The sequence below is a fragment of the Vanellus vanellus genome, assembly GCF_965231255.1.
Source record: "Vanellus vanellus genome assembly, chromosome: 1".
Classification (NCBI taxonomy): Eukaryota; Metazoa; Chordata; class Aves; order Charadriiformes; family Charadriidae; genus Vanellus; species Vanellus vanellus.
In genome coordinates this window covers 7,810,277-7,837,332 of record NC_138905.1, presented here as the reverse complement: position 1 = coordinate 7,837,332, position 27,056 = coordinate 7,810,277, and the positions used below count along the sequence as shown (strand labels likewise).

General features: G+C 42.4%; 1 protein-coding gene across 1 annotated transcript; it reads left to right on the top strand.

Annotated features, from left to right (window-relative positions):
* The first annotated feature begins 661 nt into the window (after nucleotides 1-661).
* On the top strand, nucleotides 662-27,056 carry SEPHS1 (selenophosphate synthetase 1). The gene is made up of 9 exons (XM_082479685.1): nucleotides 662-690; nucleotides 3,811-4,073; nucleotides 7,233-7,336; nucleotides 13,204-13,311; nucleotides 14,175-14,329; nucleotides 15,151-15,241; nucleotides 18,511-18,610; nucleotides 20,237-20,449; nucleotides 25,807-27,056. Exons 2-9 carry the CDS (start codon nucleotides 3,881-3,883, stop codon nucleotides 26,019-26,021), a joined length of 1,179 nt encoding a protein of 392 aa, XP_082335811.1. The 5' UTR covers nucleotides 662-690; nucleotides 3,811-3,880; the 3' UTR covers nucleotides 26,022-27,056.

Sequence of the window (27,056 nt, the reverse complement as noted above, 5' to 3'; positions counted from 1 at the left end):
CCACCTGCTTCAAAACAAGACTACATCTTTTTTGAAGCGTGCTCTAACCCAGACTTTGGGTAAAAAAGGTCACCAGCTGACGCACCCAGCCAGGTTGTGGCACTCCTGCTGTGGTAACTGCTGCCCTCCATGGCCCGAACACGGACAGAGACCCTTGAGATGACACCTGAGGGCTCCTGAGCTCCACGGGGCCACGGGCTTGGCTCCGCATCCAGAAAAAAAAAATTAACGTCGGCCGAATTTTGTCCATTGTCAAGTCCAGTTTTGGACATCGTTAAGCCCACCGGGCCTCCTCGGTTTCTTTCGTGCCCACCTTTTGTGCGCAACACGGTTCAAACGTGACTTTTTTTGTCTAGTTTCTGGGCATAAATTCAGCCCGGCTGGAGGACCCGGAGCAGGGTCTCCTCAGTACCGGCTAGATTTACCTCACGAAACGCTCCCAAACACAGCATTTTTGGTTATTCAAGGACAATTACCTCACAAAAATGAATTTCACAGCGGCCGCCGAGGGGGAGGGGAGTCGCGGGAAAGGGGTGTGTGTGGTGGTGGGGGGGAGGTTTAACCCCCCCGTGCCCGGCGGCGGCATTTCTATTCAGGCGGCGCTGAGGGAGCCCGTCGCGCCCGGTGCATTGTGGGACTGGGCTGGGAGTCCCGTTCGCGGGAGGAGGCGGAGGGCGAGGAGGCGAGCCGGTAAGAGGGAGACCTGAGGAGGGAGGGAGGGAAGGAGGGGGGGGGGGGGGTGCAAGGCGGGGAGATTTAAAGGGGAATTCGCCTCCGCCGTTACGCCGGGCCGGGCGCGGGGGGCGGCGCGGTACCGCCGGGGCGAGGGCTGCCCGCCTGGCCCCTGGGCCCCGCCGCCCTCCCTCAGCCCGGCCCCGGGGGAAGGGCGGGGGAAGAAGGGAGGGAGGGGTGGTGGTGGCGGCGGCGGCGGTTGAGGTGGGGTGTGTGTGTGCGCGCCTCACCGCGCCGCCGCTTTAAAAAAACCCGGCGCCGGCAATGGACGGGTTAAATTTTTCGCCCGCCGACATTTCCCCCCCCGCCGCCGCGCCGCCGCCGCTCCGTGAGGGGAAGGCGAATGGGGGGGGGGGGGGGGGGGGGGGGAGCGGCGCGCGCCCAACGTTCCACCGCCCCCCCGGCGCGCGCGCGCGGGCGCCCTGCCCCCGCCAGCAAGGGGTTAACCCCGCCCCGGCTGACATCTTACCTGTGCGCGCACGTGCGCCGCGGACCCGCGTGGGTGTGGGGTGGGTTGGGGTGTGTGTAGGGGTGTCGCTTACCCGTGTCTAAGCCCACTCTCCCCCACCGTGGGGTTCGCCCCCCCCCCGCGGGGTGAGGAAAGGGGGCTGCTGCCGCCGCGGCCTCCCCGGCTCCTCTGCGCCCAGCCAGCCAGCCCGGGCTGCGCTTCCTTCTCCTCTCCCGCCGCCGCCTCCTCCTCCTCCTCCTCTCCGGCCGCACAAAGAGCGGTGGCGAAGGCCCTGGCTTGCCTTTAAAGGCAGCGGCTGGAAATTTAAGGTGTCCCAGAGCCATGTCTCTCCGCAGCGCTCCTCGCCGCTCTCCGTGGAGAAGTGGTCGCTGCCGTCCCTCGCCCCGTAGGTCCCGGGCGGTTGGGCGGCCGGTGGCCGCTCTCGGGTTTGTTTTGGGTAGGTACCGGGCTCTCCTCCTTCCTCGCTGTCCCCTTTGGCTCCTGTGCTCTCCTCTCTCTGCTCTTTAGGGAGGCAAGGGTTAAACTTGAGTTTTTAATATTTATTATGCCGTTCTTTTAAAGTAAGAAACATCTGGGTTACGAGGTGCTTTCTTCTGCTGGGGAGGGATGCTGACCGCGCGGGCTGCCAGCGGTCACAAGACACTCGGGTCTTGCGAGGAAGGTTGCGCCCGTGGCAGTCTGCGGAGTACAGGCTTGCATGCAGCTGTGTTGAGATCTTCACTAAAAAGTTATTGTGTTCTTGCGCTGCATGTTTTCCATTAAATAAAACGGTCTTGCTTGTTTCGGTATTTGTTTCCGAACCGGGAAACGTAATTTACTTTGTCTTTACAGTCCTCAGGGCTGCAAAAAGTTCCCGGTAGGCTGTGGCCTCTGAATCCTTTCCTATATAAGTAGGTAGGGGGTGCTAAGCATATTGCAATTACTAGTTAGATGAAGCATAACGTTTCCCTCGTGGGACAAGCTCCTTTTTATAAATATCTGGAATTAATTAGAACGAAGTGTTAAAAAAGAACGAAGAAAAAAAAAATTATCTCCCTCCTCGAAAAGCTTTTGTCTCCCCTTTCTGTTGACAGGTTGTTTTCCAGACGCTATCTCTTTTCTTTCTTCTTTTTTTTTTTCTTTTTTTTTTATTGCAAGTGCTTAGTGTCTTGCATTAGAAGACTACAGCTACGAACTGAATTCATTGCTCATCCAAGACACGTTCTTGTAACTAGAGTTTGGATTACTGCCCGAGCCTGGGCTTTGGAAGATTTGTTTTAAATAAGTGCCACGCCTCCCAGAGAAGGAGGGAAAGCACCGTAAAGGGGAGTTGGGCTCCACATCAGAAGTTCTCGGGGAGCTTAAAACTTCAATTCCTACAAAGTATAGTCAATAAATAAGTAGACTTAATGGTTTATGGAACAGACATGCTGTATAATAAGTGCTGTATAAGGGAAATCAGTTGCACAGTCTGTAGATTTCTGTCTTACATTTAGTGCTGTCGAACTTAGCGAGTACCAGTCACTTGCATTCGTTTTTTTGCTTTTCAGCCTAACCTCCTAACAACGTGACCATCAGAATCAGATTTTCTCAGCGATGCTGCTGAACTCTCTTCTTCCTGTTGTTAGACAGGATCCTTGATTTCTAAGAAACTACCGCAGACAGGTCTTTTTTAGTAATTCCTGAAAACTTCTCTGAGAAACATGAATTGCATTTTATCACAGCCGTTCCTGTTTAGAAGTCAGTGTCTCAGTTAGGCCTCTTATTAGTTTTGGAGTGTGGTGTATGTGAGTCAGAGTGGAAAAACGTTCTAAAATTAGACTTGCATTGTTAAGAATTTTATTAAATGAGTTGCATCAGTGTCTTTTTACATTACAATTTTAATGGGCAATTCTCTGTATTCTCAGTATCGTTAGTTGACTAAAAGGGCTCAAGAGGCAAGAAACTCTTCAACATTTTTATGTCTGCGAACATACTAAAAGGTAAACTGGAGTGTTTGTAGGTAAACCATTCTGATTAAATACAGCCTCTTTATTCTTCTGTTACCTGTACTAACAGAACACCGGGCTTCTGTTTTCCCCTAAGGAGAACAGGTGTATTATGGAGTTTCAGTTTCTTACATCAGAACTGAAGCAGAGCCATTATTTGAAAAGCATCTTATTTTTGAGATTAATATGTTAATGGCTAAAATTATGACTCCGCACTGAGCTGAGTATAAACAGATGTCTCTGCTGAGCATGTTGCAGGATCGGGGCCCAAGTTGCCTTTTGGAAATTGGCCTCAGTGCTCTGGGAACTATTATTTCTTTCACTACTTCTGTGTTAAATGAGGTCGGTAAGTGTGTTAGATTCTTTTTTTAATGAAAAACTTATGCTGCATATCTGGAAAAGAAAATTGTTCTCTGATTTGCCAGGCATAGTTATAGTTTTAAATGTTGGAAAGTAGGAAGAGAAGTCATTCCTTTGTAGTCTTAGAGAAATGAGTTGTGTGAGATATGCCCACCTGTCTTAACAAGTGAATGATGTTGAGTGCTTTTCTCTTTCTTTTTAACTTGCTCTGTGTGGAAAACCTGTTGTCTTGTAGGTCGTCGGTATTTCTAATATTCCCAATTATTATTTTTTTTTAATTAGACTGATTGGCAGAGATTCTTGATACCGTTGCTCTGGGGTGGGAAAGGCCAGCAGTCTGTGCGAGAGAACCATGTCTGTTCGGGAGTCGTTTAACCCAGAAAGTTATGAACTGGACGAGAGCTTCCGTTTGACTCGATTTGCTGAACTGAAAGGCACGGGCTGCAAAGTGCCTCAGGATGTCTTACAGAAACTGCTTGAATCTCTACAAGAAAACCATTTTCAGGAAGATGAACAATTCCTGGGGGCGGTTATGCCCAGGTTGGGTAAGTAGTTGCTCCTCTAGACAATGTGTGATCCTTCTGTTTGGTCTGCATGGTGACGCCATCTCATTTGTGGTCTGTTTAATTAGCTTGAAAATGGTATGTTGTATAATGCATGCACAGCATCCAGAAATCTGAAGTATGAATCTCGTTTTGTCATTTATTGTCATCTGGGATATCAGAATATTATTTTAATTATTTAACATCCTGCAGTGCACGCAACTACAAAGAAAAAACAGTCAGGAATAGCCATCGTGATAGGCACGTGCTTAGGTGTTAGTCTCTTTCTCCCTTCTACCATTAGGTGCTTTGTAAAGTGAAGTTGTATCAATTAATTTCTGGAGTTTTATACTAGTATATTGCTTTTTGCAATTAATGCAATGAATTTTATGCCATTAGATGATTCGCAGGTGCAGTTCCCCTCTCCTTCCCCTCTCCCCTGCTACTCGGTCAGAGACAGAGAGCAAGAGAAAACTTTCTCGCTTCAGCTGAGGCTGGGAGCCGATTTTTTCACAGTTGTCATTTTTTTTATTTCAGTCCTTTCGTTGTTCCCCACTTAACTTTTTTGCTCACCTGTAGAAGCTGCCTGGGAAAGGCTGTTTTTCCAAGACCTCTGTTTTTGCCAGCTTCACTTTTTCTTTGATATTTGCACAATGATGCAAGCAGTAAGGGAAAACAACCTGCACAAGCCACCTACATGGAGAACAGGGTGAACGTAGGTGTTTTGATACCAGCTACTGTACCTAATGTTCATATAGATAAATTAATGTAGATAATGTGTTTAATGACACTTTTAATTCTGTTTGTCTGTTTACTCAGCCCTGCATATTCAATCTCTACTTTGTAGTGCAGAATGATCATTTTTTTTCTCCTCAATTTAAGGAGTATCAATGTAGCATTTATTCTGAAGCTATTTAATTATCAATTTAGTGTCCAATAACCTTATTTAAAATTATTTTAACATTGTTAATTGTCTATTAGCAGACGAACAGGTTGCAACCCGTTATTCTGGAAGAGATTGAATTCAGTGAGAGATTAGTAAGGAGCCCGAGTTCTTGCTTAAACAATGGCGATCTTTGTACAAAATATCTAAGCAGCAATTGTGTATGGAGCTGGGGTGGCACTATAATTTAATATTCCCTAATGAAGGACACTTCCAGCTTCTTTTATCTCCAAATCGCTATTTGTGTGGGTTTTTTTCTAAATTAAGTTATTCACAACAGCATTTCAATGGGGCAAATTTCTAAAATCAGTAATAGTTTGTTTTAGATTTAATTATCTAGCTGTTGTTTTTTTTCTCTTACAAACTTACAGGCTCTAAACAGTAATGGAACTGCTAATAGATTTTTTTCTTCTCCAGCTATATGAAAAGGTAAAAAGTAGACTAATGCCATCAATATGTAGGTGTGATGTTGTGTAACAGGAAATCAGTTAGTAATAGAAGGTGGAGAGTTCAGGTCTCTTTAAAAATACACTTTTGTGGTGAGTATCCCTTTAACAAATGTGTCTTCGGGTAAGTTTGATGTTATTTGCTTCTGATCCCTTGTGCTTGAAAGGGGTAGACAGGTAAATTTACAGCCTGTGCATATGCACCATGCTTTTTGGGGTGCAGTCAAGAGGAAAATTGCTAATAGCAGATTCGACCTCGCTCCTTTTCCATCCTGCAAGTGGTGTTACCGAGAGCAATCTTAAATATGGCTGTGAGTAAGAAACTGCAAGTTTGGTATTAATTCTCAGAGTTGTTCTGGACTGTTTTCAGTCACCTCACTGAACAGATTCACTTATTTAGTCAGTTTTTTGGTGGAACAGAAAGGTAGCCTCAGAAGGACCATGGTGGCCCTTTGGCCTGTCTGTTAAGCAGCACTTCCGCTGAAGTTGTGGAAAACTCCACAAGTGAAATCAGTCTTGCAGGATTATGGCATGAATAGGTGAACTGAGGGCAGACAGGTTCTATACATGAGCCATTTCCCTATAACCGCTTATATACAGTTCCTTGGAGACACTGGACATCATGCTTGGTAGCTTCTGCGGAGGATGAGCAACCCTAAATTGCTGCTCATGAGCTTTTGTCAGTAAGACCTTCTCTTCTGAGGCAAGATCCTCTCCACCAATATACCTACTGCCTGGCAGACATGCTCTGTGTCCTCAGTAGGACCCCAGATGAGAGCAGCTCGCTCCACCCCTGTACAGGACACTGCCAAATACTGGCTTGTAGCTCTTGCTAGGTAGTGTGTTTCATTAATATATGGGGAAAAGTTACTGCGTGGCATCTGCTCCCTGAAAACTAGTTGTTTCAAGACTTCTGCCCTGTGAGTTATGCAGAGTAATTCTTGGCAGCTTGCTGCCAGCCCAGGAAAGAGGTGAGCTACCTGCCACTGCCACAAGGCCCAAGGATATCCACAGGGAGCGCAGCTCAGCTAGCATGTTGTGATTTGTCGCCTGCCGCTTTTGTGCAGGCTCTTGCATTGCAGCAAATGTCTGGAAGTTTTAATATCGCATACTCTGTTTGAAATACCCCAGTCAGAGAGCAGGCTGCACTTGGTGTTGTGGTTTTCTCAAAGGAGTTTCCCTGTCTAGCAGGTTGTCTTTCTGCCTTTCAGCCTCTCAGAAGTAAGGTGAGGTTAACACAGTTGCAGAAGCTCCAAGTGGGTGAATCATCTTTCACCAGGGGCCTAGGCTGTGACTTGTGGCATTCTTTTTGTTCCTCCTGAAGTGAGGAAATGCCCTTTATGAGAGGCTACGTCCTTTTAAAACTGTTATTATGTTTTTGTTGAGATGGGAGTGACAGGAAAACCTATTTGCTTTCGACAATATCAATTCACGTAGTTTCTCTTAACTTCAAATGTACATACGTACAAGCACAGATGTTCTTAAAAGCAATGCACTATTACTATGCTGCACCAAACTGTAGAACATTGTAGTTTAGTTCTTGCTTTCAGCTGTTTACGCTTCTGTTCTGTTCCAGTCAGGAGTTCTCATTCTTTGCTTGGTTTTCCTCTTATTTGTGCTACATGCTTTCTCTAAGGAAGGAATTTGCCGTGTCTGTTTAGGCAGTATTGTGAGTTGTATTTCACAGACGTGTTTTGTAAGTTCTCTTAAAAAGAGCAACAGATTATTAAGGGCAAAGTTACTCACATCACTGATGGATTTCTGTCTTTGCAGGAATTGGGATGGACACTTGTGTTATTCCATTAAGACATGGAGGTTTGTCGTTGGTCCAGACGACAGATTATATTTATCCTATTGTGGATGATCCTTATATGATGGTAAGTTGGCTAAACTTAATTGTTAGTTATGTTGCTGATTGGAATTGTGCTTCTCACTTACCATCCGATGGCATTTTGACTATTTCTTCTAGATGTCCAGTGCTAATTGTTTGATTAACTGCATTTAGAGTCTTTCCTAAATATACATGAAGAGGGAAAGGCATAGTTTCATTCTGTAATCTTTTCCATGTCGGCCAGGAATACTGCAGTGCTGCTTTCTATAGGTGAAAGTTGGGAGAACTGCCACCTTTTATTCAAATTTCCCTCCCTCTGTTGTTCTGTGGGATTTGGCTTGAAAAGCCCAAAAGGGGGGGAAAAAGAGCTGTCTGTGAAGCAGCAGATGGTAAACTCTGCTTATGAGCAGAACCATGTTGTAATTGGCCTTTTTGAGGTTCTGAAATAACCAGGTAACATGTTAGAACTGGAAATGCCTAAATGACAGTAGTTGGCAATAGCACCTGCCAACTTCAGAGTGCGTTGTGAACACCAGTTTTCCCGATGCCTGTAGATGAATAAGTTGAAATGACCTGTTGGAAATTTTGTGTGCTTTGACTTAGGTTCCTTCTTTGTCCTTATTTCATTTGGTCCTTCAAATGAACTTTAAAAAAGGACTTAATAAAGCTTTAAGGAATTCTGCTGGAGGTGTTAATTAAATGAAAGTTAAGAAATGTTAGAATTCATGTTTCCTGTGATTTGAATGTGACTCCTTCGCTTTAAGGCATGCTTTTACTGCTGTTTATATGATTGCATGCTGCTGTCATGATTTAACCTCAGCTGGCAGCTAGAACCACGCAGCTGCTTGCTCACTCCCCCCAGTTTGGGTGGGGGAGAGAATCAGAAGAGTAAAAGAAAAGTAGTTCATGGCTTGAGATAAAGACAGTTTAATAGGTAGAGCAAAAGCCACACACACAAGCAAAGCAAGAGACTTCTTTACTGCTTCCCATGGGCGGGCAGGTGTTCAGCCACCTCCAGGAAAGCAGGGCTCCATCACACGTAACAGTTACTTGGGAAGACAAACGCCATTACTCTGAATTTCCCCCCTTTCCTTCTTCTTCCCCCCGCTTTGTATACTGAGCGTGATGTCACATGATATGGAATATCCCTTTGGTCAGTTGGGGTCAGCTGTCCTGGCTGTGTCCCTTCCCAACTTCTTGTGCACCCCCAGCCTGCTCGCTGGTGGGGCGGTGTGAGGAGCAGAAAAGGCCTTGAGTGCCTCACAACAACCAAAAACACCAACGTTCTATCAAAAGTGTTTCTCGTTGCAAATCCAAAACATAGCGCTATATCAGCTGCTAGTAAAAAAAGTTCTTTATCCCAACTGAAACCACAGCAGTTGTTTGTTCTGCGAGACCTGTCGGGTAGGTTGTGGACACACAGTTTGAGATTGGGACCGACTCATTCTCTCTTAGCATGCTTGACCAGGTGTTGTGCATGTATGCAAGCATAGCTCCTTTAATTTCTGCTCCAGAAGAGCTCTCTTTCTGCAGGCTGAGCAGCCAAGATCTCAGGCTGGCCTCTGGAGTACAGAGTTGTTGAGCTCTCCTAAAAAATCTGTTTCAGGTGGCTTGCTTTAATGTCATGTGGGAACTCATCAAGGACAAGGATGTTTTTAAAAAAAAAAAAACAAAAAAAAAAAAACAAACAAACCCCCAAACATATATCTATGTTGGACAGCTGTGTTCAACTTCATCAGCTGAGAAACTTTTCTCACCTTGTAAGAAAAATGCATGAGGGACAGCGTGAGAAGGCTGTGGTGAAGGAGGAGGGTTGTTTTGTTTGGAGATACAAAGGGTTTGAGATGCTGCAGGAGTGGATAGATGAGCCTGTGCCCAGATGAGGTTTGAGATAGTGTGGTAGGAGTAGAATGTAAATTTGGCCTTAGTCCAACTTTAGTGGTTGCATCATAGTTACAGTCTATACTGTGATCCACATGCACCAGCAACTGTAACTTTGGTGTTTTGCAACCCTGAAGTCTTTCACTTTTCTTTCCTAATGAATGCCACTTCCTAATCTGTTTGCAGGTGTGTATTTCTTCTTAACAGCTAACTGAGAACAGGGTGTCTGTCAGAAGCCTTCTTGCTGATACCAGCAGCAGTGATCCAGCAGGGTTGGAGCTGCTGGATCTTCTACTTGGCCCTTACTCTCTTAGGGACTAGGGTACTTGGGGGCAATTGAGATTGCTGGTCCACACAAGAAAATGGCATCAGTTGGAGGACAGCCAAATACAGTTTGCCGGGGGGTTTATGGAGGGTTGGTAAGAACAGAGGAATGGTGAGACTCAGGAGTTTTGAATTGGTGTGCAGGCTGCACAAAGGGGTGTGCCCTGAACTCCTCTGTTCAAGACAGACTGCTGCTGCCCTGCTTCTCCATCTGCTTCTTTCCCTGTTTTTAGTCTAGATGCCCTGACCCATGTCTGTTTGTTACCACTCTCTGTTTTCATTATCACTCACATGCAGTCCACGCTCTGTGTCTTGCTCTTCTGTTCTTGTCTCCGTACCTAGTCAATTCTAGTCTGTTTTGGGGGGGGGTGTTCCCTAATTTAGAGTTTCTTCCTTTCTCTGTACAGTGTCTACCTGCACCTCCCTATTTCATCTTTCTTCCTAGCTGGGGGGAGAGGAAGCAAGGGAGGAAAGCCAGAAATGCAAAGGGACTCCAAGCTGGGTGCAGTGACAGAAGGGATTAGAAAATGGCTGAGGAAGGCAAAACTGCACATGGACTCAGCTGAACTTCAGATTTCTGCTTCAGAAAACATCTTTCACTCTGTCACTACCTAATTGAAAATGAAGTTTTGCGGTTATACACAGAAACCCTCTTCCTTCTTTTCCTTTTGCCCCTCCTCTTTGGCTTTGTTCTTGAAAACATTCAATCCGTGTTGTGTGAAGTATGCCTAGGATGTACACCTGTAAAATCTTTATCCAGCACAAGACTTTTCAGCTTAAACGGTTTGATATTGGAAAAGTTACAAGCAATTGAAAATAAGTTTCATAATAAGTATCAAGCCACTGGTAATAGGACTGGTACTGGCCTTCTTTGTGGCACTTTGGAGATGCCTTTTTGAGTACAGGAGCTGGAAACTGACTGGTTTGAGAATTGACTTCCTTCCCTCTCCATTCAAGGGACCTTTTTGGTGCTCTTTTAAGAAGAATCTTCACTCAAGACTGGGGATAGGTGTCTGATACTTCATCCCTTGCCCTTATAAATAGCTCCTAGTATTGCATATAGATTATTGTGTTTCAGTGAGACTAAGTAAATGGTCAGGTAGCATGCGGGACCCAGCTAGGCTGAACTCTGTGAATCCTGTTGTGTTTATCAGTGTCCACAAGTCATCTGTTCTTCCCTCTGCTACTTGAGGCTTGCACTCCCTGAATTTGTTTCCATAGTGGTTTTGCCAGTTGGCAAAAGCAGTGTTAGGCTGATCTCTGACTATTAGAATAGAGAGTTGTTGTCAGTGTGGTTTAAAAACTTATCCGTCATTCCTAAGAGAGCATAAACCAGCAGTTTGCTTGGTAAATACTGAAGATAGTAGAGAATGGTTTGATAATCCCCTTCCAGAAAAGGAAAATTGCAGACTTTAGTGTTCTTAAACACCTAGAAACTGAACAGCCAATATTCACCAAACCGTATAGTACACAACTCGCTCTTAATAATTTCAAGACTTAAATTTTTAAAACATATTCTGGTTCCAAATATAAGGGATTCCCCTGGTGCCACTGGAGGCTCTTGAATTTATGAAAAATGGGATTATATTTAACTGTGATTTGGAGGTGTTACTCTACTTGCCGATGACATGAAGTAACTGCCTGATAATATCATTTTTGCACAAATCGTGGATGTGTGATTGGACTGTAAGATTTTGGAAACAGTGGAAATGTGTCTAGATTTCTTCCGCTTTCCCCCTCCTCCCCACAATTTGTCTTCCAGCTAAAGCATCTTTCTGTAGTCCAAATTGTGCCAAATCACAGAATCACAGAATCACAGAATTATCAGAGTTGGAAGGGACCTCTAGAGATCATCTAGTCCAACTCTCGTGTTAAAGCAGGATTGCCTAGAGCACATTACTCAGGACTGCATCCAGGCGGGTCTTGAAAATCTCCAGGGAAGGGGACTCCACAACCTCCCTGGGCAGCCTGTTCCAGTGCTCTGTCACCCTCACCGTAAAGAACTGTTTCCGTGTATTTGAACGGAACTTCCTGTGTTCTAACTTGTGCCCATTGCCCCTCGTCCTGTCACTTGGAACCAATGAAAAGAGCCTGGCTCCATCCTCCTTCAACCCACCCTTTAGATACTTGTACGCCATAATAAGGTCTCCCCTCAGCCTTCTCTTCTCCAGGCTAAAGAGTCCCAGCTCTCTCAGCCTTTCCTCATAAGGGAGGTGCTCCAAGCCCTTAATCATCTTAGTTGCCCTTCGCTGGACTCGCTCCAGCAGTTCCCTGTCCCTCTTGAACTGGGGAGCCCAAAACTGGACACAGTATTCCAGTTGTGGCCTCACCAGTGCCGAGTAGAGGGGGAGAATGACCTCCCTCGACCTACTGGCCACAGCCAGTGGTGCTGGCTAAGCATGTTGTTGTTTTTATCATGGTGGCATTGCCTCTGAACTTCATAAAAAGCACAGATTTAAAATCATAATACCAGATGTTGGTTACAGTTCTGCAGCGGTAAACCTAAAACAATTTTAATAAAATGCGTGGAGTTTTCCAGAGTGACACAACAGAATTTGTCCTGTATTTTAACATTATCTTGTCATCCCTTAGGGCACATCCTGTATCAGAAAGTTCTGCATCTTCATCAGGGAGCTTGATGTCTTATCTGTGCTTGGGTCTACACCTCCACAAACCCTGACTTGGATGCATTAATTTAGTAAAATTAGAGTAGCTAAGCTCATGTAACGCAAGAGATCCCTTCTCAGTCCTGTCAGCTTCATGACTGCTCAGAGGAATGTTCAGCAGATGACCATGCCTCTTGGACAAATTTTTGTTAGTGGAGATGCTCACACACACAAAAGTCAAGAAAAATGCATGCTCTGTAGCAAAATTCAGCCTTATCTTGTCACTTGAATGAGTGGCAGAGTAGACACATCTCCCTCACTGTACAAATGGCAGGGGACAGACATCTCTCCTCAGTAGCTGTGTGCTCTCCTAAGCGGTGACAAGGCCAGCTTCTGGGAACCCTGAGTTCCTTAATCCCTGTCACGCGCTGTCTTCTGCAAACAGCTTCTTATTGATGTCCTGACAGAAGAAGCACCCCAGTGTGGCTCTGTGCTGGCAGCACAACTGTATTCTCTGGGAAGAAGAGTACTCTCTGAAAAACTTGGAGTGTAGATGCGGTCTCCAGGGTAGTGCAGAGGAACAAACAGCTTTTCAAGGTCCCTGTCTCCTACGTATTCTGATACAGAAGAGGTACAGCAATATGTGCTTTTTGATTAGCTTCCTTGCAGTTGTGAAGTAGATATCACAGTCATCTTCATCAGTGTGTATAGTTTTGTGCTGGAACGTATTGATTTAAGTAATCTGAGCTTGTTATCAAAGCTAGACTTTGAGCTGAACTTCAACCTCTGAAATTAGGCATCAAGTCTAAACTTAGTGTGGGATTTCTTTCTAATCAGTAAGAGAGTAGGTTGACCAAGACAGCTGGGATGAATTCTCACCTTACATGTGGCTGAATTCTTACCTTACCACTTCTAGATGGGCACATTGCATGAAGTGGATCATACCATATATTTGGATGGGCTTCTTAATGCAGGAGCCTGTGGAATAAGCAGCTCTCTCAGAGCACAAACTCATGCTGGAAGTTTTGTTCATGGCAGGTATTTGTCTGAACATTCGCAAACACTCCTGCAGATTATTTTTTTTTTTTTTTTTCTTTTTCAGGGACGGATAGCATGTGCCAATGTCCTAAGTGACCTTTATGCCATGGGGGTCACAGAATGCGACAACATGTTGATGCTCCTTGGAATCAGCAATAAAATGACAGATAGGGTAAGATTTTTGATACTTGCTTTTGAAGGAAGACCCGAACAGCTAAACGTACTTAGAATGTATTTACTTTCAGTGTATTTTCTTCTCAAAGTTTGAACCCTTTTGAAGAAGAAATGGTTTTATTGAATGTCGCAGTCCATAGTATGGGTCTTGCCTCATGAACATTCTGAGGTCACTTGCTAAAAGTTCGGTTTTCTGTGACATTGTAATCTTCTGCTCCTAATGCCTTCATCTCCACCAAAATGGGGTCCCTGCTTCTGTCGGTTCAGGACAATATTGCTCCAAGGCAGCATTTGATTACCAATTGATATACCAATCTGTATAGATACTTCTGGTTTGCGTATGCCAGCTTTGTAACTTTTCTCTGAAGCAGAAAAAAAATGCAATAGATTACTTTTCTTTTTCTTTTTCTTTTTTTTTTTTGGTGGAAGTGACCAGCATGTATGTTTGTTTTGCTCTAGCAAAATGGGATATTTATTCTTGAAGGAAGTAAGCTGAAATTTCGCAGATTAGTGGAGGCCAAATGCAGCTTGATTTTTAACTTTGCCTTATTGTGCTGCACTGCTGTGGCTGTACCCAATTACAACAACAGGATAACAGGATAGTTGTTCTGAGTTTCCAGAACTTTGATTTCTTTAATTTCATATGAGTGTCTCCTCACCTGTTTTGCATAGAGCTGTAAAACCGTAGCTCTATGGGCTAACGTGCACTTTTCAGGAGGCTAACCTCTTCCTAAGGCTGGCTTTTGTGTCATGAACTATTTGCCATGAGAGCGTTTGGCTTGAGTGATTAAAGCCCTGGACTAGTCTTGAAATGACTAGCACTGCTGTGTATGGAACTCTGACTTCTGTTTTGATCTCTAGGAAAGAGACAAAGTGATGCCTCTAATTATCCAGGGTTTCAAAGATGCAGCAGAAGAGGCAGGAACATCTGTTACTGGTGGCCAAACAGTGTTAAATCCCTGGATTGTTTTAGGAGGAGTGGCCACGACAGTCTGTCAGCCTAATGAATTTATAATGTAAGTTAAATTGCTAAACAATCAAAGGCACTGGTTTGAAGGGATATGGTAAAAATCCTTTAAATACCATGTTGTGATCTTGTGATTTGTCTCCTGATGAATAAAGCAGTACCTTCTCCTGCTTGTGTTTGTCCTTAGCACTCAACAGATGCCACATCCCTTTTGTACATATTTGCTTTTCTAAACAGGTTGTCCTTTTACTTCTCCCCATACTCCAGTATCTTTTCATCCTGTTCTCCTTTTGACAGGAGAGTTAAGCTTCTAACCTTTAAAGATATTGAAGACTGTTTTGGGACACAAATTATGTATAAGTATGACATACATTTTAAACCACCTTCCAGTTATCCTATTAATGGCTGTAGAGAACTACATAATTACTGTGTTTACAGCATTCTGTCCGGTTAACAGTAGCTGGTTTTGAATGTCCCACTGTGGCATGTTATACTATAGAAATGAATTTGTTCATGATCCTACTGATGGTTATCTTATGCCCTAGAGTAACAAGGTCAATTTTTTTCCCTATTCTATCTTACATCTCCAGTAAATTGAAAGAAAACGTAATTTTGTGTGCATCTGACTGCAAGCATTGTTACATTCAAGAAAGAAGGATTAGCACTTTTAAATAAGTTTGCAGCTTTTTGCTCAGTAATATCCCACAGCAGTGATTCCCAAAGGGTATTCTGCAATTAGTCGTTTTTTTAACTGTGCAACAAGATACATGGGTCTGTGAAAATTATCAATGCGTAATTATCAGCACTTATTCCTAATAATGTGTGTGTGAATCTTACTATGTAATTAATATGTGAATTCTTTGTTTTCAGGCCAGACAATGCAGTGCCAGGAGATGTGCTTGTATTAACTAAACCCTTGGGAACACAAGTGGCTGTAGCTGTCCACCAGTGGCTAGATATTGTGAGTACACTGAAAAAAAAAAAAAAAAAAATAGGGAAGAGAGGCGTGAGTTAAAGGTCACCTTCCTCATTCCCTCAAAACCTCAAAATGACAAAGTTCAGCAGTGTAATAAGTACACTGAGGGCTCAGTTGGGAATGATCTACCACCTCTCTCCTCCTTGGTGTGTCAGCCTTACCTGCATATGTGCAAAACTCTTGGAATGGAGACAGTTTACTGTTTTGTGCTTAGTGAGCCCATCTTAGCTGCATCTAATTCTTAGTTAGTTCTTGGGCGTTGCTGTAATAAACAAAATTGTTTACTAACAGAACAACAGACTAGCACCCTGGGTAAAATTATGCCCTACTCCACCTGCCAAAGTAGTTGGCAAAGCTTGTTGATGCCAGTTAGGCCAAGATTGCTGTCTGTGTTCTTGGGCTTTCTGCTTGTGTACATGGAAATATATCTACGTTTCACATGTATTACCCTGTGCATTCAATAAGTATTTCTAGCAGCATTATGTATGTAGACATACTTCCATCTGTTACTTCAGGCAAAAATGTAACTACTGAACTGAAAAGTGACTGCAAAATTGGCATCTGCTTATGTTGTCTGGCTCCCAGTACGTGTCTTCAGAATTATAACTGCTCAGTTTACACTTTTAAAAGATGCATCGTTTCTACTTTTGGGACCACTGAGCCAATAGACTGGCAGAGAAGTGAGCTGGAATCTACTTTGTCTTGGCTGTTGGCCACTACATTGTCAGATGAATTCTAATTACAAAGCTAATGATAGCAAAAGTGGGAGAGAACCAGCTTAAACCTTCATTGGAGTCTGAAGCATGAGCAACAAGAAAAAAATATTTTTCTCCTTCTTCGTAGGGTCTGGCCTAGCAATTTTGACCTCTGCAGAATCCTGCGTTTTCCAATCAGATATAAGGATCAGGGCCTCAGATAATTTTGATATGAAAATGAAGTGAAACAACAAGACATCAATTTTATAGTATGTTTTCTGGCCATAATCTTACTTCTTAATATATCTATTGTTGTACTGACAAACAGACTTGCAAATTAAGGATATTTTCACATATATCAAGTACTTCTAATTTCCTTGACTGTCAACCAGAAACACTTGCTGGTCTGAAAAATGAGGACAGCAAGGAAATCAATCCTCCTTTTACATGTAAACAGAATATATCTTTGCTTGTGGTAGGAAAATTTCTGAGTAGCTGTACTGCCTTTTCTTTAGCTTTGTTTTGTGAAAGAGTAGGGAAAGTGAAACTAGAACGACCCATCACAAATCTGCCTGTAAATCAAATTTTGGTAGGGAATTTGTATTAAAAAGTATGTGGAAGAAGGTACATAGTAGAGCAATTTTATGTAAAGGCAAGAAAGGAAAACAAGAGTAGAGAAATAGGGCTGCAAAATAAATTTAAAAAAAAAAAACAACAACCTAAAAGCTGAGGTATTTAAACAGAGCAGTAGCGAATGAGTTCCTGGTGACGAGTGAAAGGAAGATCCAAATGGAGACAAAATTTGTCCTCCTTGCTCGTTTGCTGCCAGCAATTGTTGCAGCAGAGCTCCAGCTGTGGTGCTGGCAGCAGTTGCCATAGGGTGCAAGGGAGGAGACTGCAAAGAGTCCGCAGGGAGCTGGGGCCCCGGGGGACCAGGTCAGGGATGTGCTAGGGGTGATAAAGCTGTTTGCTGTGGCTTTGGCTGCCAGGCTGATGATGTAGACTGATTAAGCTGGTCCATGGCTGGGAACTGGCATCTCTTGGCCTTTTAGTCGTTGTGGTATACTCCTTCAGAGGAGGTTTTCTAGCCCTTGCTGTTGTCTACTAGACTCTTCCCATTTGGAAATCTAAGCTTGGTTTTAAAGGTTGGGGATTTTTGTGAACTGTTCTGCCTTTGTTTTCTCTCTACAAACCCCAGTATCTGAGTGCTATAGCGGAGAGGAATTTGCATCTAATTTGTATCCTGCCTGTGTTTCAGCCTTGAGTTCTCCTTCCACCTCATCTGTGATTTCCATTCCCATCATGTGAGTGGTTTCCATCCCATGGTCAGCCTCAGAACCATGTTTTTGGAAACGAAGGCAGAATGAGTGTTCAGGTTTTTCAGTCATACCCACAGTAAGAATAATCACTATTCTGTCCCCTCAGTAATAGCCTCATTTATTTTTTTTACTTGCTCTCTCTCATACTTAATTGGTCAGACCCAGTTCAACCTAATTTCAGAAGCTCTGATCTTACTGTTATACTTACTTGCTCTTTAACAAATGATTTGTTTTGGCTGACCAGTCTCTTCCCCCTCTTGCCATTTCTGGGTTCTCCCCTGAAAGTCAGCACTCATTTGTTAAGGATAAGAGCCTCTTTGACAGATCCTTCCTCAGTGCAGCATCATATACCAGTTCTTAGTAGTTTTTGCACATTTGATTTAGTAATAAATTTGTTCTATACATTTATTCTGTGGAGTGGCAGTGGCTTAAAAAAAAAATCCTATTTTTGTTTACTTTCAGTTATTTGTAATTATATTTCCATTGCAAAAAAAAAAAAAAAAGAAAATTAAACCAGTTTGTAGTGTTGCTCTTAACAGCAAAATAGTTGCTTTGTTTCATTCTGGATCTGGAATTATTTCAGCTTCCAATGAAACAATTGCACTTTATAAAGGTACCATTTCCTAAATGTTCTGAGACCATTTTGGGATGAAAAGCATTGCTTAGCATGTGATGGAGGCATGAGTCCATACCAGATGCTGGAGGATGGGTGGAAGGAGACGCTGATAATAAACTGTAAAGGAACTATATGAAACTGCCTTAATCCTAACTCACTAGAGTGACTACATCCTGCCTCAGCATACATTCCTCGGACCTGGACTTGTGGGTATCAGTGGCCTTTCTTGATCAAAGTGCCCAGATGTGAAATCAAGACTTTCCTCTTTTAAAAAAAAAAAAAAAAAACAAAACAAACAAACAAAAAAAAACCCACAACAAACAAACACCAAGAAGCCAGAGATTACAAATCTCAGCATACAGCAACAAATTTCATTTGGCTGTGGAGTTCAAGCCAGAGAGTTGCCTTGATGGAGTTCTTTGCCCTAGGGTAGGTTATTCCACTCCACTCTGCTGCTGAAACCAAGATTTGAGGTGCTTAGTGCCTGATAGATCTTTAAATGAACTTTAAAAAAAAAAAAAGTACAAGTGCTTTTTGCATTAAGGATTTTTTTAAAGTGGTATGGGTGTGCTTTAAAATATACAGTTGAAAATCTAAAAGAATCATCTGTATTTCATCCATTAGCCAGAAAAGTGGAATAAAATCAAACTAGTGGTAACGCAAGAAGATGTAGAACTAGCATACCAGGAAGCAATGATGAATATGGCACGACTGAACAGAACAGGTAAGAAGAGATGTGTGTGTTGGAGGAGGTTGTGGGTTTTTCCAATTCCATACTTAATTTCATTTCACTGCTGTGGGGAAATGTGACACAGCCTCTTTATCCCTTCCTTCTGCCCCATCTTTCTGATGTTCAGTGTTTGTGAAGCAAGCAAATTAAAATCAAACGCCCTCTTTTAATTATACAGCAAAAACACAAATGCCGCTGGAGATGATTATGACTCATGTGAGTGCTGTGAGTAACATCCCAGTGAGTTAGAGGATGTTTTAAAGGGAAATATATTGGATTTATTCCTTGTCTTCTGTGCCTAGAGAACTCATGAGAGCCTGACTAACAAGATTTAAAAAAATTTAAATAGAATAAAAAAGGAAAAGCTCTTCATTTTTGTGTGCTTCAATTTAAATTTTTATTTTTTTAATTCTGCCATGTTACACGCTTCCCAAAGTGTGGAATATGTAGCACATTTTTTTTTCCTGTTGTTTTTTTTTTTTTTTCCCGTTTTTGTTGGTTGGGGTTTTTTTTTCCCGTTTTTGTTGGTTGGGGTTTTTTTTTCCCGTTTTTGTTGGTTGGGGTTTTTTTTTCCCGTTTTGGTAGGGGGGAGATTTGCTTTTACCCTAGAAATTTTAATCCAGGATTTCCCTTCTTTGTTCAAAGTGTCTTTGGAGGAGCAGACAACTGAATTAGGTGTTTCCTTACTTCTCAGTTGAAGGAACAGGGATAGTTAAATATCTCTTCCCCTATTTATTCAGTTTTCATTTGGTATTTGTTATGTCATCCCACTGGTTTTTCATTCTTTCACGAAGTCTTCCAGGAAAAATAAATGACCAGGATTGTCTTATGGAAAAGAACTTGGGTCCTACTCTTGTATTGGGAAGCACCAAAGAAGGGCAAAACATTCTTGGTTTTGTTTTTCTCCATTCACTCTTGTCAGGCACCTTTATATACACTTAAATGTTCTTAACTGGAGCTATTGTCCTGCATGCAGGGGTGCCCTTCTCCCACCCAGGGCTCTGTAGTTGCAAATGCCCAAGAATTTCATGAATGCATAGGTGGGGAGGCTGGGGCCCTTCCCCCACAACCTGCAGGCTTTGTTCTTAAGCCCTTAAACTTTAGGTGTCCAGAACTTAAGTTCTGATGTGATCGTTGCACTGAGTGGCAGGGAAAGAGATGTGAAAAGACTAACCTAGGATGAGTCTGGTCCTTGCCGTTAATGAAGAAAAGCTGAGCTCAGAACCTCTCTGGCCCTCAACTTTGGGAAGTTTGAATCTGGAGCAAACCTCTGTTTCTTAGAGTGCTAATATAAATTAGTAGCACATGTTTAATAGTGGCACATGCTAGTATTAGTAGCACATGCTTGTAAATATAAGTTCGGTGCTCTTTTTTCAGCATGATTTAATACCTTAAATACAAGTTGAATTTTTTAAGGGTTACATGCAGTATTGGTGAATTCCAGTTCCCTTGAAGCATGATTATTTTTTTTATTAATTTCAACAGTAAACCAATCTGATTCCAATTAAAGGTATTCAATTTCATTCAAACTGTGTGTAATATTGTTGAAGCACTGCTTTTCTTGATAATTTTTTTCCTGATTTCTTTTTTTTTTTTTTTCCCCCCCTCCCTCTCTTGCAGCTGCTGGACTCATGCACACTTTTAATGCACATGCAGCTACAGACATCACAGGATTTGGAATCCTGGGACATGCACAAAACCTTGCCAAGCAGCAGCGAAATGAGGTGTCCTTTGTTATTCATAACCTTCCTGTTCTTGCTAAGATGGCTGCTGTCAGTAAGGCTTGCGGCAATATGTTTGGCCTCATGCACGGGACTTGTCCAGAGACTTCAGGTAGGTGATGGTTGTATCACCTTCTTCCTTGCCTACACCTCCATGTTAGAATTTAATAACATTTCAAATGTACAAATCATGTGCTCTGCATTCAGAAATCACAGTTGGTTTGGCCTATAGCCAAGCTAATGAGTGTGAGCCACGCAACTGTTCACAATGAACTTCTTCAGCCTAACTTCCAAACCACCATCCTGTCCTGAATGCCTTCTACTTCCTTATGAAATGCTATTACAGAAACCCTTGCTGTGTCTAGAACATTTTGCATTGAGAAGTTAGTGATGCCTCTGAATTCTCTTGAAACCTATTTTTCTCTTAGCTGTTAACTCCGGAACAGTGAATATCTGAAAATCCCAGCACAGCTGACACAGTTTTCTCAAAGGTAAAAGCCACCTGCAGTAGGTTTGCCAGTCAAATGAGCGGTGCTTTATTTCTTATTGTGAATATGTGTGAATTTAGTGCTGAATGGGCCAGTCTTGGTGACTGAGGCCTTGTCTGTCCACAGCATACAGATATCCAAGCATATAGATTTTCTCTCTCACGTTTATGAAATCTGACTTAAAGGGACTGTGACTAGCAGGAAAAAAAAAAAAAAAAGAATTTGGTCTCCAACCCATTCATTACTCGAGTTCTCTATTTAATAAAGCTGCCACTTGCAGTGACAATGAATACAGCAGATGTGTACTGAGAATCAGGCTATGGACACCAAGTTCATTTCGGATGAGTATTTAAACAGTCATCAGGGGATAAGAACCTCTGATGTTTGAAAGTTGCCTTATTAAGTGTAGGCTGCTTTGCTGACTAGCATGATCATTGGAAGTCTCTATTTTATTTTCCTTTGAATCTTCTGTCCTATTCCATTTTGTTTTTCTTCTTTAATCTGACTTTTCTTTGGGAAGCAGAGAAGATGTAGGTACAAATCTGCCTTTTGTCTTATCTCATTTTCCCACCTTCTTCCTGCTCTCCAAAAGTATTATCCAAGTTCTCTGCAGCTCACAACAGAGCGGGCCCCTCGAAGCAAAACAGTCCAAAGATCTGGAAAGAAGCATCACAGCGAGAGCCATAAACTTTTCCCCTAGTGAATACACAACTTGCCATGATCTGCTGAATTGTTCCTTAGCCATCTGTGTTTAAGCAGACTGCTCTGTCCTACAGAGACCATGTTGCTCAGATGATGTGTAATAGGATATGGGATGTGAACCCTTTCAAGAGTTCAAACCCAGCGTCAGCCAGCAGAGACCAGAAATATCTGGTGGCAGTTTGGCAAGCTCTGTCAATTAGATTGGTAGCACCAGACAGATTCTTACTACCCAGGAGTCCACGTAACCAGCGTGCTGGTAGCATTTGTTATGAATTGTAAAGACTCAAAAAAATAGCGTGGACACAGAGCTGGAATTGCAGGATGCTCTTCCCAGTGAGTGGCTGTGGCAGAGGTTTGTATAGCAGTTGGCATGGGAATGGTTTAGCTGCACACCGAGCGCTTGAGTCTTCAGAGCTGCCCATCCTGCACCATGGGGATATCCAGTTCTGTCTTTTCCCTGAAGGAATGTAAACTGCTGCGGGTGTATGCGCTGCTGTGAGAGCACTTGGAAGTGGAAAACAGTTGACTTCAGAATCTCTTTGGGACTGAGCAAGAGGTGTCTTGGAAACGGCTTATGTTTCAACATACATAGATGATGATGGAAAAACCAACAAGACGTATCTGGTTATTTGTGAACTTTGGGTGCCTCAAAACATGTATATTTGATTTCATCACAGCATCACATTTCTTGCATTAGAGGTAGCTATAGGGATTTGTTACAAGGCAGCGTCTGCCAAATATTGGAAAGATCCATAGCCACGTGGACACAATAGCTCTGGTCTGAAAACTATATAACTGCAGTCCCGTAGGCTTTAGGCTTAGGCTGGATAGCCTGACACATTGCAGCAGCGTGTATTAGCTCGGGCATGGTGAGCTGGGATAGCTCGTTAGTGTTCAGACCCAGGCGGTTCACACACTGTGTCCCCTGGAGTTAATTTATATGATGGCAGGCGTCTACCTTGCTGCACCTCTAGGCACTTGTGAGGGTGCCTTTTGGGGGGCTGCTCGGGGCTGTTCGTGCTGTAATACAGATATGTTCTTTTTCTGTTGTCTTAAACTTCCAGAAATGCTGTCTATAGCTTCTTCATTTGTGAACAGAAGTTCTTCAGCAGAGTGGGCAGGCAATGAGAAACTTAGTGGAAAACTATTTGAATGGATTTTAAGACTTGTGTTTTTCCAGTGCGTATTTCCTGGGCACCTGTTGACAAAAGTCAGTGTTGGAAAGATCTATTATGTCATCTGTTCCATCCTCCAGGCACTCTTGCTTATGGTATATTTTCTTAAATTTTTACATGATTTTGCTCTCTCTTTTAGGTCTCTCTTTGGTAAAGGTTAAAGTTGCAACTGGGCAGCTAGTTTCAAAAAAACTTAATTCTGTTTTTAGAGGGACTGTTTGCAGAAGTAAGTTACAAAGTTACTCTACATGAGCTACTCATGCATGGGAGCATTTTTGTCAATCCTCTGCTAATAAACTTTTGACTGGTGTCAGCCAACATCTTTAGTGTAGCAGAGGTATGTCAACAACGCACAGTGTTTGTGCAAATTTTGTGGAAATAGGCAGATGGGTAGAAAAGAAGGGCTGTGTTAGTGCCTGACAAGAGGCAAGGCTAATGATCTCATCCTTTTGTTAGTCATTGTGGGAGAAAGCCATTAGCAGGAGCAAGGACACTTGGTTTGGATTCATGAGCTGTTTGTATCTCTGCTCTTAATTGCAATGCTTTGTCTAGTCTGCTTTTGAAGTCTTCTGTCCAGTTCCCTGCTTGCACTAGAACAGTTAAAACCAACAACGTTCAAAACCTCTTACCAAAAAAAAAAAAAAAAAAAAACCAAACCAAAAACCTTACATTTTTGAAAAGATAAGCCAGGACAGACACCAAGTATCTGCATCCTTTCAACCCCCAAAACAAGCGTGCAACAAACCCTCAAACCACCAGAGCTGTTTGTTCATTCAGTCTGTAGTTGGTTTGTAGTTGGTTTGCTTTGTCTTCAGCCGTGGCTGAAGCAGACCTCAGACTTGGTACACCATGAAAAGCTGCTTGCTTCAGCGCAGAGTGGCACTGCTGCTTCTTTTTCCACAGGCACGTTGCAACAACTTAAACTCTTGGTAGCCATGACCCTGTGCAGACGAAGGCTTCTTTTAGTTGTCCATAGGACAAAAAAAAAAACAGAGCAGTTGGGAAGGCCAGTAACATAAAATAGAATTGAATACATAGTGGAAGACCTTAAGGACTTACCCAAAGGGTTAAAGAGACTGGTCAATCTACAGAAGAAATATAGTCTCTGCAGATAGGAGTCCTACTACTGATCAGGAGTAGCCTGTAGCCTCTGTTAAGCTTTATTGATCAAACTGTGGGATGCAGCCAGCAAGTAGGAAGTGATTTTTGATTGGAAACTGAGATTTCGTACTTTTTTTTTTTTGTTCTTCCCAAAGAATGTTAGCAAGTGATACAAAATTGCAGAAAGTGAGTGTGTGGGGAAAAGATGATTGAGTGAAGATTATTCTTATGCTCTTATTTCCTTTTTCACCATACTTCTACTTCTCCCTTCTGGCTAGTTAGCACGTTCTCTGCATGACCACTTGTAAACCTCTTCCCTGACTCACTTGCACCATGACTTAAGTTTCTCTTCAGTTTGATTTAGAGCCTTCCATGGGAATGGCACATAATGCCTTTGCAATTGATATATCTGCTACATTTGGAGTAACTAAACACTGTCTTTCAAGCTTCTGGGTTTTTTTTTTTTGTTGTTTTGAAACATCTGAGAGTGATAGGCTTCATTCTGGATGGCACACTTATTTGCTTTGCATAGAACCTAAGAAATAACTTTCGCACTTCCACGTATCCTTATAAATAATTCCTTACGTTCAGTAGCTGCTTCTTCCTCATGGCTTTAAACTAAACGTCTTTAGTCAGTGCCAAGAGGACTGTTTGCTTGGAGAAGCAAACATAAAGGTGCCCAAGGTGCTAAGAAGCTGCCCGAGGGCTATGGAGGAATAGGTGGCACCGGGCCCAGGGTGGCCGGCTCAGCAGATGGCCCTTCATCCCAGGGTTGGCTCAGAGCTGGTGGCACGACTTGTGCTGCTGGCTGATGCCCTGTACCTGGACAAGAAGACTTTGGGTAAAATAACTCTCTTAAGAGAGTAAGCAAGCCTCAGCAGGTGCCCAAAATCCCATTTGTGTGAATATACTCTCTTGCCTGTCTTCTCCAAACATTTTCCAATGGGAGACGATATTTTAACCTCCCTTACAAGAGCCTGCTGTGTGACTGAATACAGCACAGACATGAGCTGCGCAAGCTGCATGTAGCGTACGATGCTTTGAGGTTTAATTAGGCATATGCAGATGAGCTTGCTGCTCTGTGTTGTAGTGCTTCACACGTTTGCAACATAGCACAAATGTAAAAATGGTAAGGGATATAGAAAAGCTGAATACTCTAGTAACAAAGGGTAGCACCAAAACATCTAATGATTTGCTCATAGGCCCCTGGAAATTTGTGCCAGAGATGATGGTGAAACTCATTCTAGTAATTAACTTGCCAAGCCACCTTTTTCAGTGCTTTGGGATTCTTAGAATGGCATTAGATTCTTAGGTTTAATAGCTGAACGGCAAGCTTGCTAGCTAGTTGCTGTGCTGCTTCCGAAAAGCATTCATTAGTAAATAAAATATCTTTCAGTTGTTTCTGAGAAAAAAATCTTATGGGAATGGCTAAAAAAGGTTAGAAAATTTCCTCTTTGTTAGGGGTCAGAAGGAGTGTCACAGGGAGCACTGGATCAAGCCTGCGTTTAATTTTCTGCCATTTGCGTTCTCTGCTAATAGTCCCTCCTTTGAATGAGTTCATTGCAGGCAATGGGATTACTTGCAGAATCAGCTGCCGCCAATATGTGGTTATAGGTACCTGAATATGACCTTTATCCAAAATGTTTCTGTGTAGAGGCACTTTGCAGTCCCCTGTTGGAGGTTTACAATGCTGGTGTTGTTTCAGCGTGTCATTTGTTGGCATCAGTACGATGTCCTTTTGCCAACATCTTTTGTGTGTATTTGGCTTCATTTACATGCCCACTAAACACTGAATTCAGGCACAAACTTCTTTCTGTAAAGTGAGAGCTCAGAATTCTGCTGTGTCTTCTCTTGGAGTCCTTCGAGTTCAACAGAATCCACTGAAGTCACCAAGTGCTTCCCTAAATAAGGATTTGGCAGGTCAAGGTTGAAATGCTTTGCAACTGGATGTTTTAATGCCCTGCTCTTTTTTTTTTTTTTTTTTTTATTATTTTTCTTTGCAGGAGGCCTTCTCATCTGTTTACCGCGAGAACAGGCAGCACGTTTTTGTGCCGAGATCAAATCTCCAAAATATGGCGAAGGTCACCAAGCGTGGATTATCGGCATTGTAGAGAAGGGCAACCGCACGGCCAGAATTATAGACAAACCACGAATCATTGAAGTCGCACCACAGGTGGCCACTCAGAATGTGAACCCAACGCCTGGTGCCACCTCTTAATGTAGATGAAATAGCTGTTTGTTTTTAAATAGATCTATTCCTTTATCATCCTACAATTTAAAAGAACTGTAAAAAGAAAAGAAAACTTGTTGTGTCTGCACATCTGGTGGCCTTAGGTCAGTTTATGAGTGGATACAATTAATAAAATAAAATCCATTGCCTTTTTTTCCTGTTACATTAACTGAAGATGCACCTAATCTTGAGGCAGCTTCTGAGTTGAGAATTATATTGTTATCCAATACTGTTGATTCATTTTGAATCTTTAGACACTTATCTCTTGCCGCATAGGCTCTTTTTAAAGGTGCTTTCACGTAGCACAGACATTACCAGTAGTAGTGTCAAATAGCAGTTTGTGTCCTTTCATTATATGTATATTTATCATAAGTCTAATTTTGATGCCTTGAGTGATATTCCAGAAAGGCAATAAATCGATAAGCGACACAGTGGGTATACCCAGTAGTAAGAGGGTTGCATGATTACATTCAATCTTTGATTTTTTTATTTTTTTTTAATTTTTTTTATAAGGTTTAGTCTTACCAAGAGCATCTACGACCCTGGACATTGCTTGGTAGTGCACTCTGTAAACGAGCAAGTGCTGACTTTGCATGGAAAGCGCTTCAGAGTCGAAGGAGTCATTTTTAATTTCATTATTTGTAGACCTGACGATATTTACTGTATTATCAATGATTGTTTTCTTTATTGATAGTAAGGAAAAATAATTCTTTTTTTTTTTGCAATGTGATTGGATGTGCTATAGTGCAACAAAGGTTTTGCAGACCAAAAGGAGGTTACTGTATAATATTCATTTACGATTCACTATATAAATAACTACACAAATAATTTTTAAATATAATCAAACTAAAATAAACCTCTGTTCTGTGGATGGTAGTGTTTAATACATTTTATATTTTGTATAGTGATTACAAGCCTTTTTTGTTTCCTTAAAATCAGCAGCTGTTTAGTATAATTCTTAGTATTATTTTGTTCTTTGCTCAAATACATTTTTGTGCACGCTTTTGTGATCTGTGTTTAAAA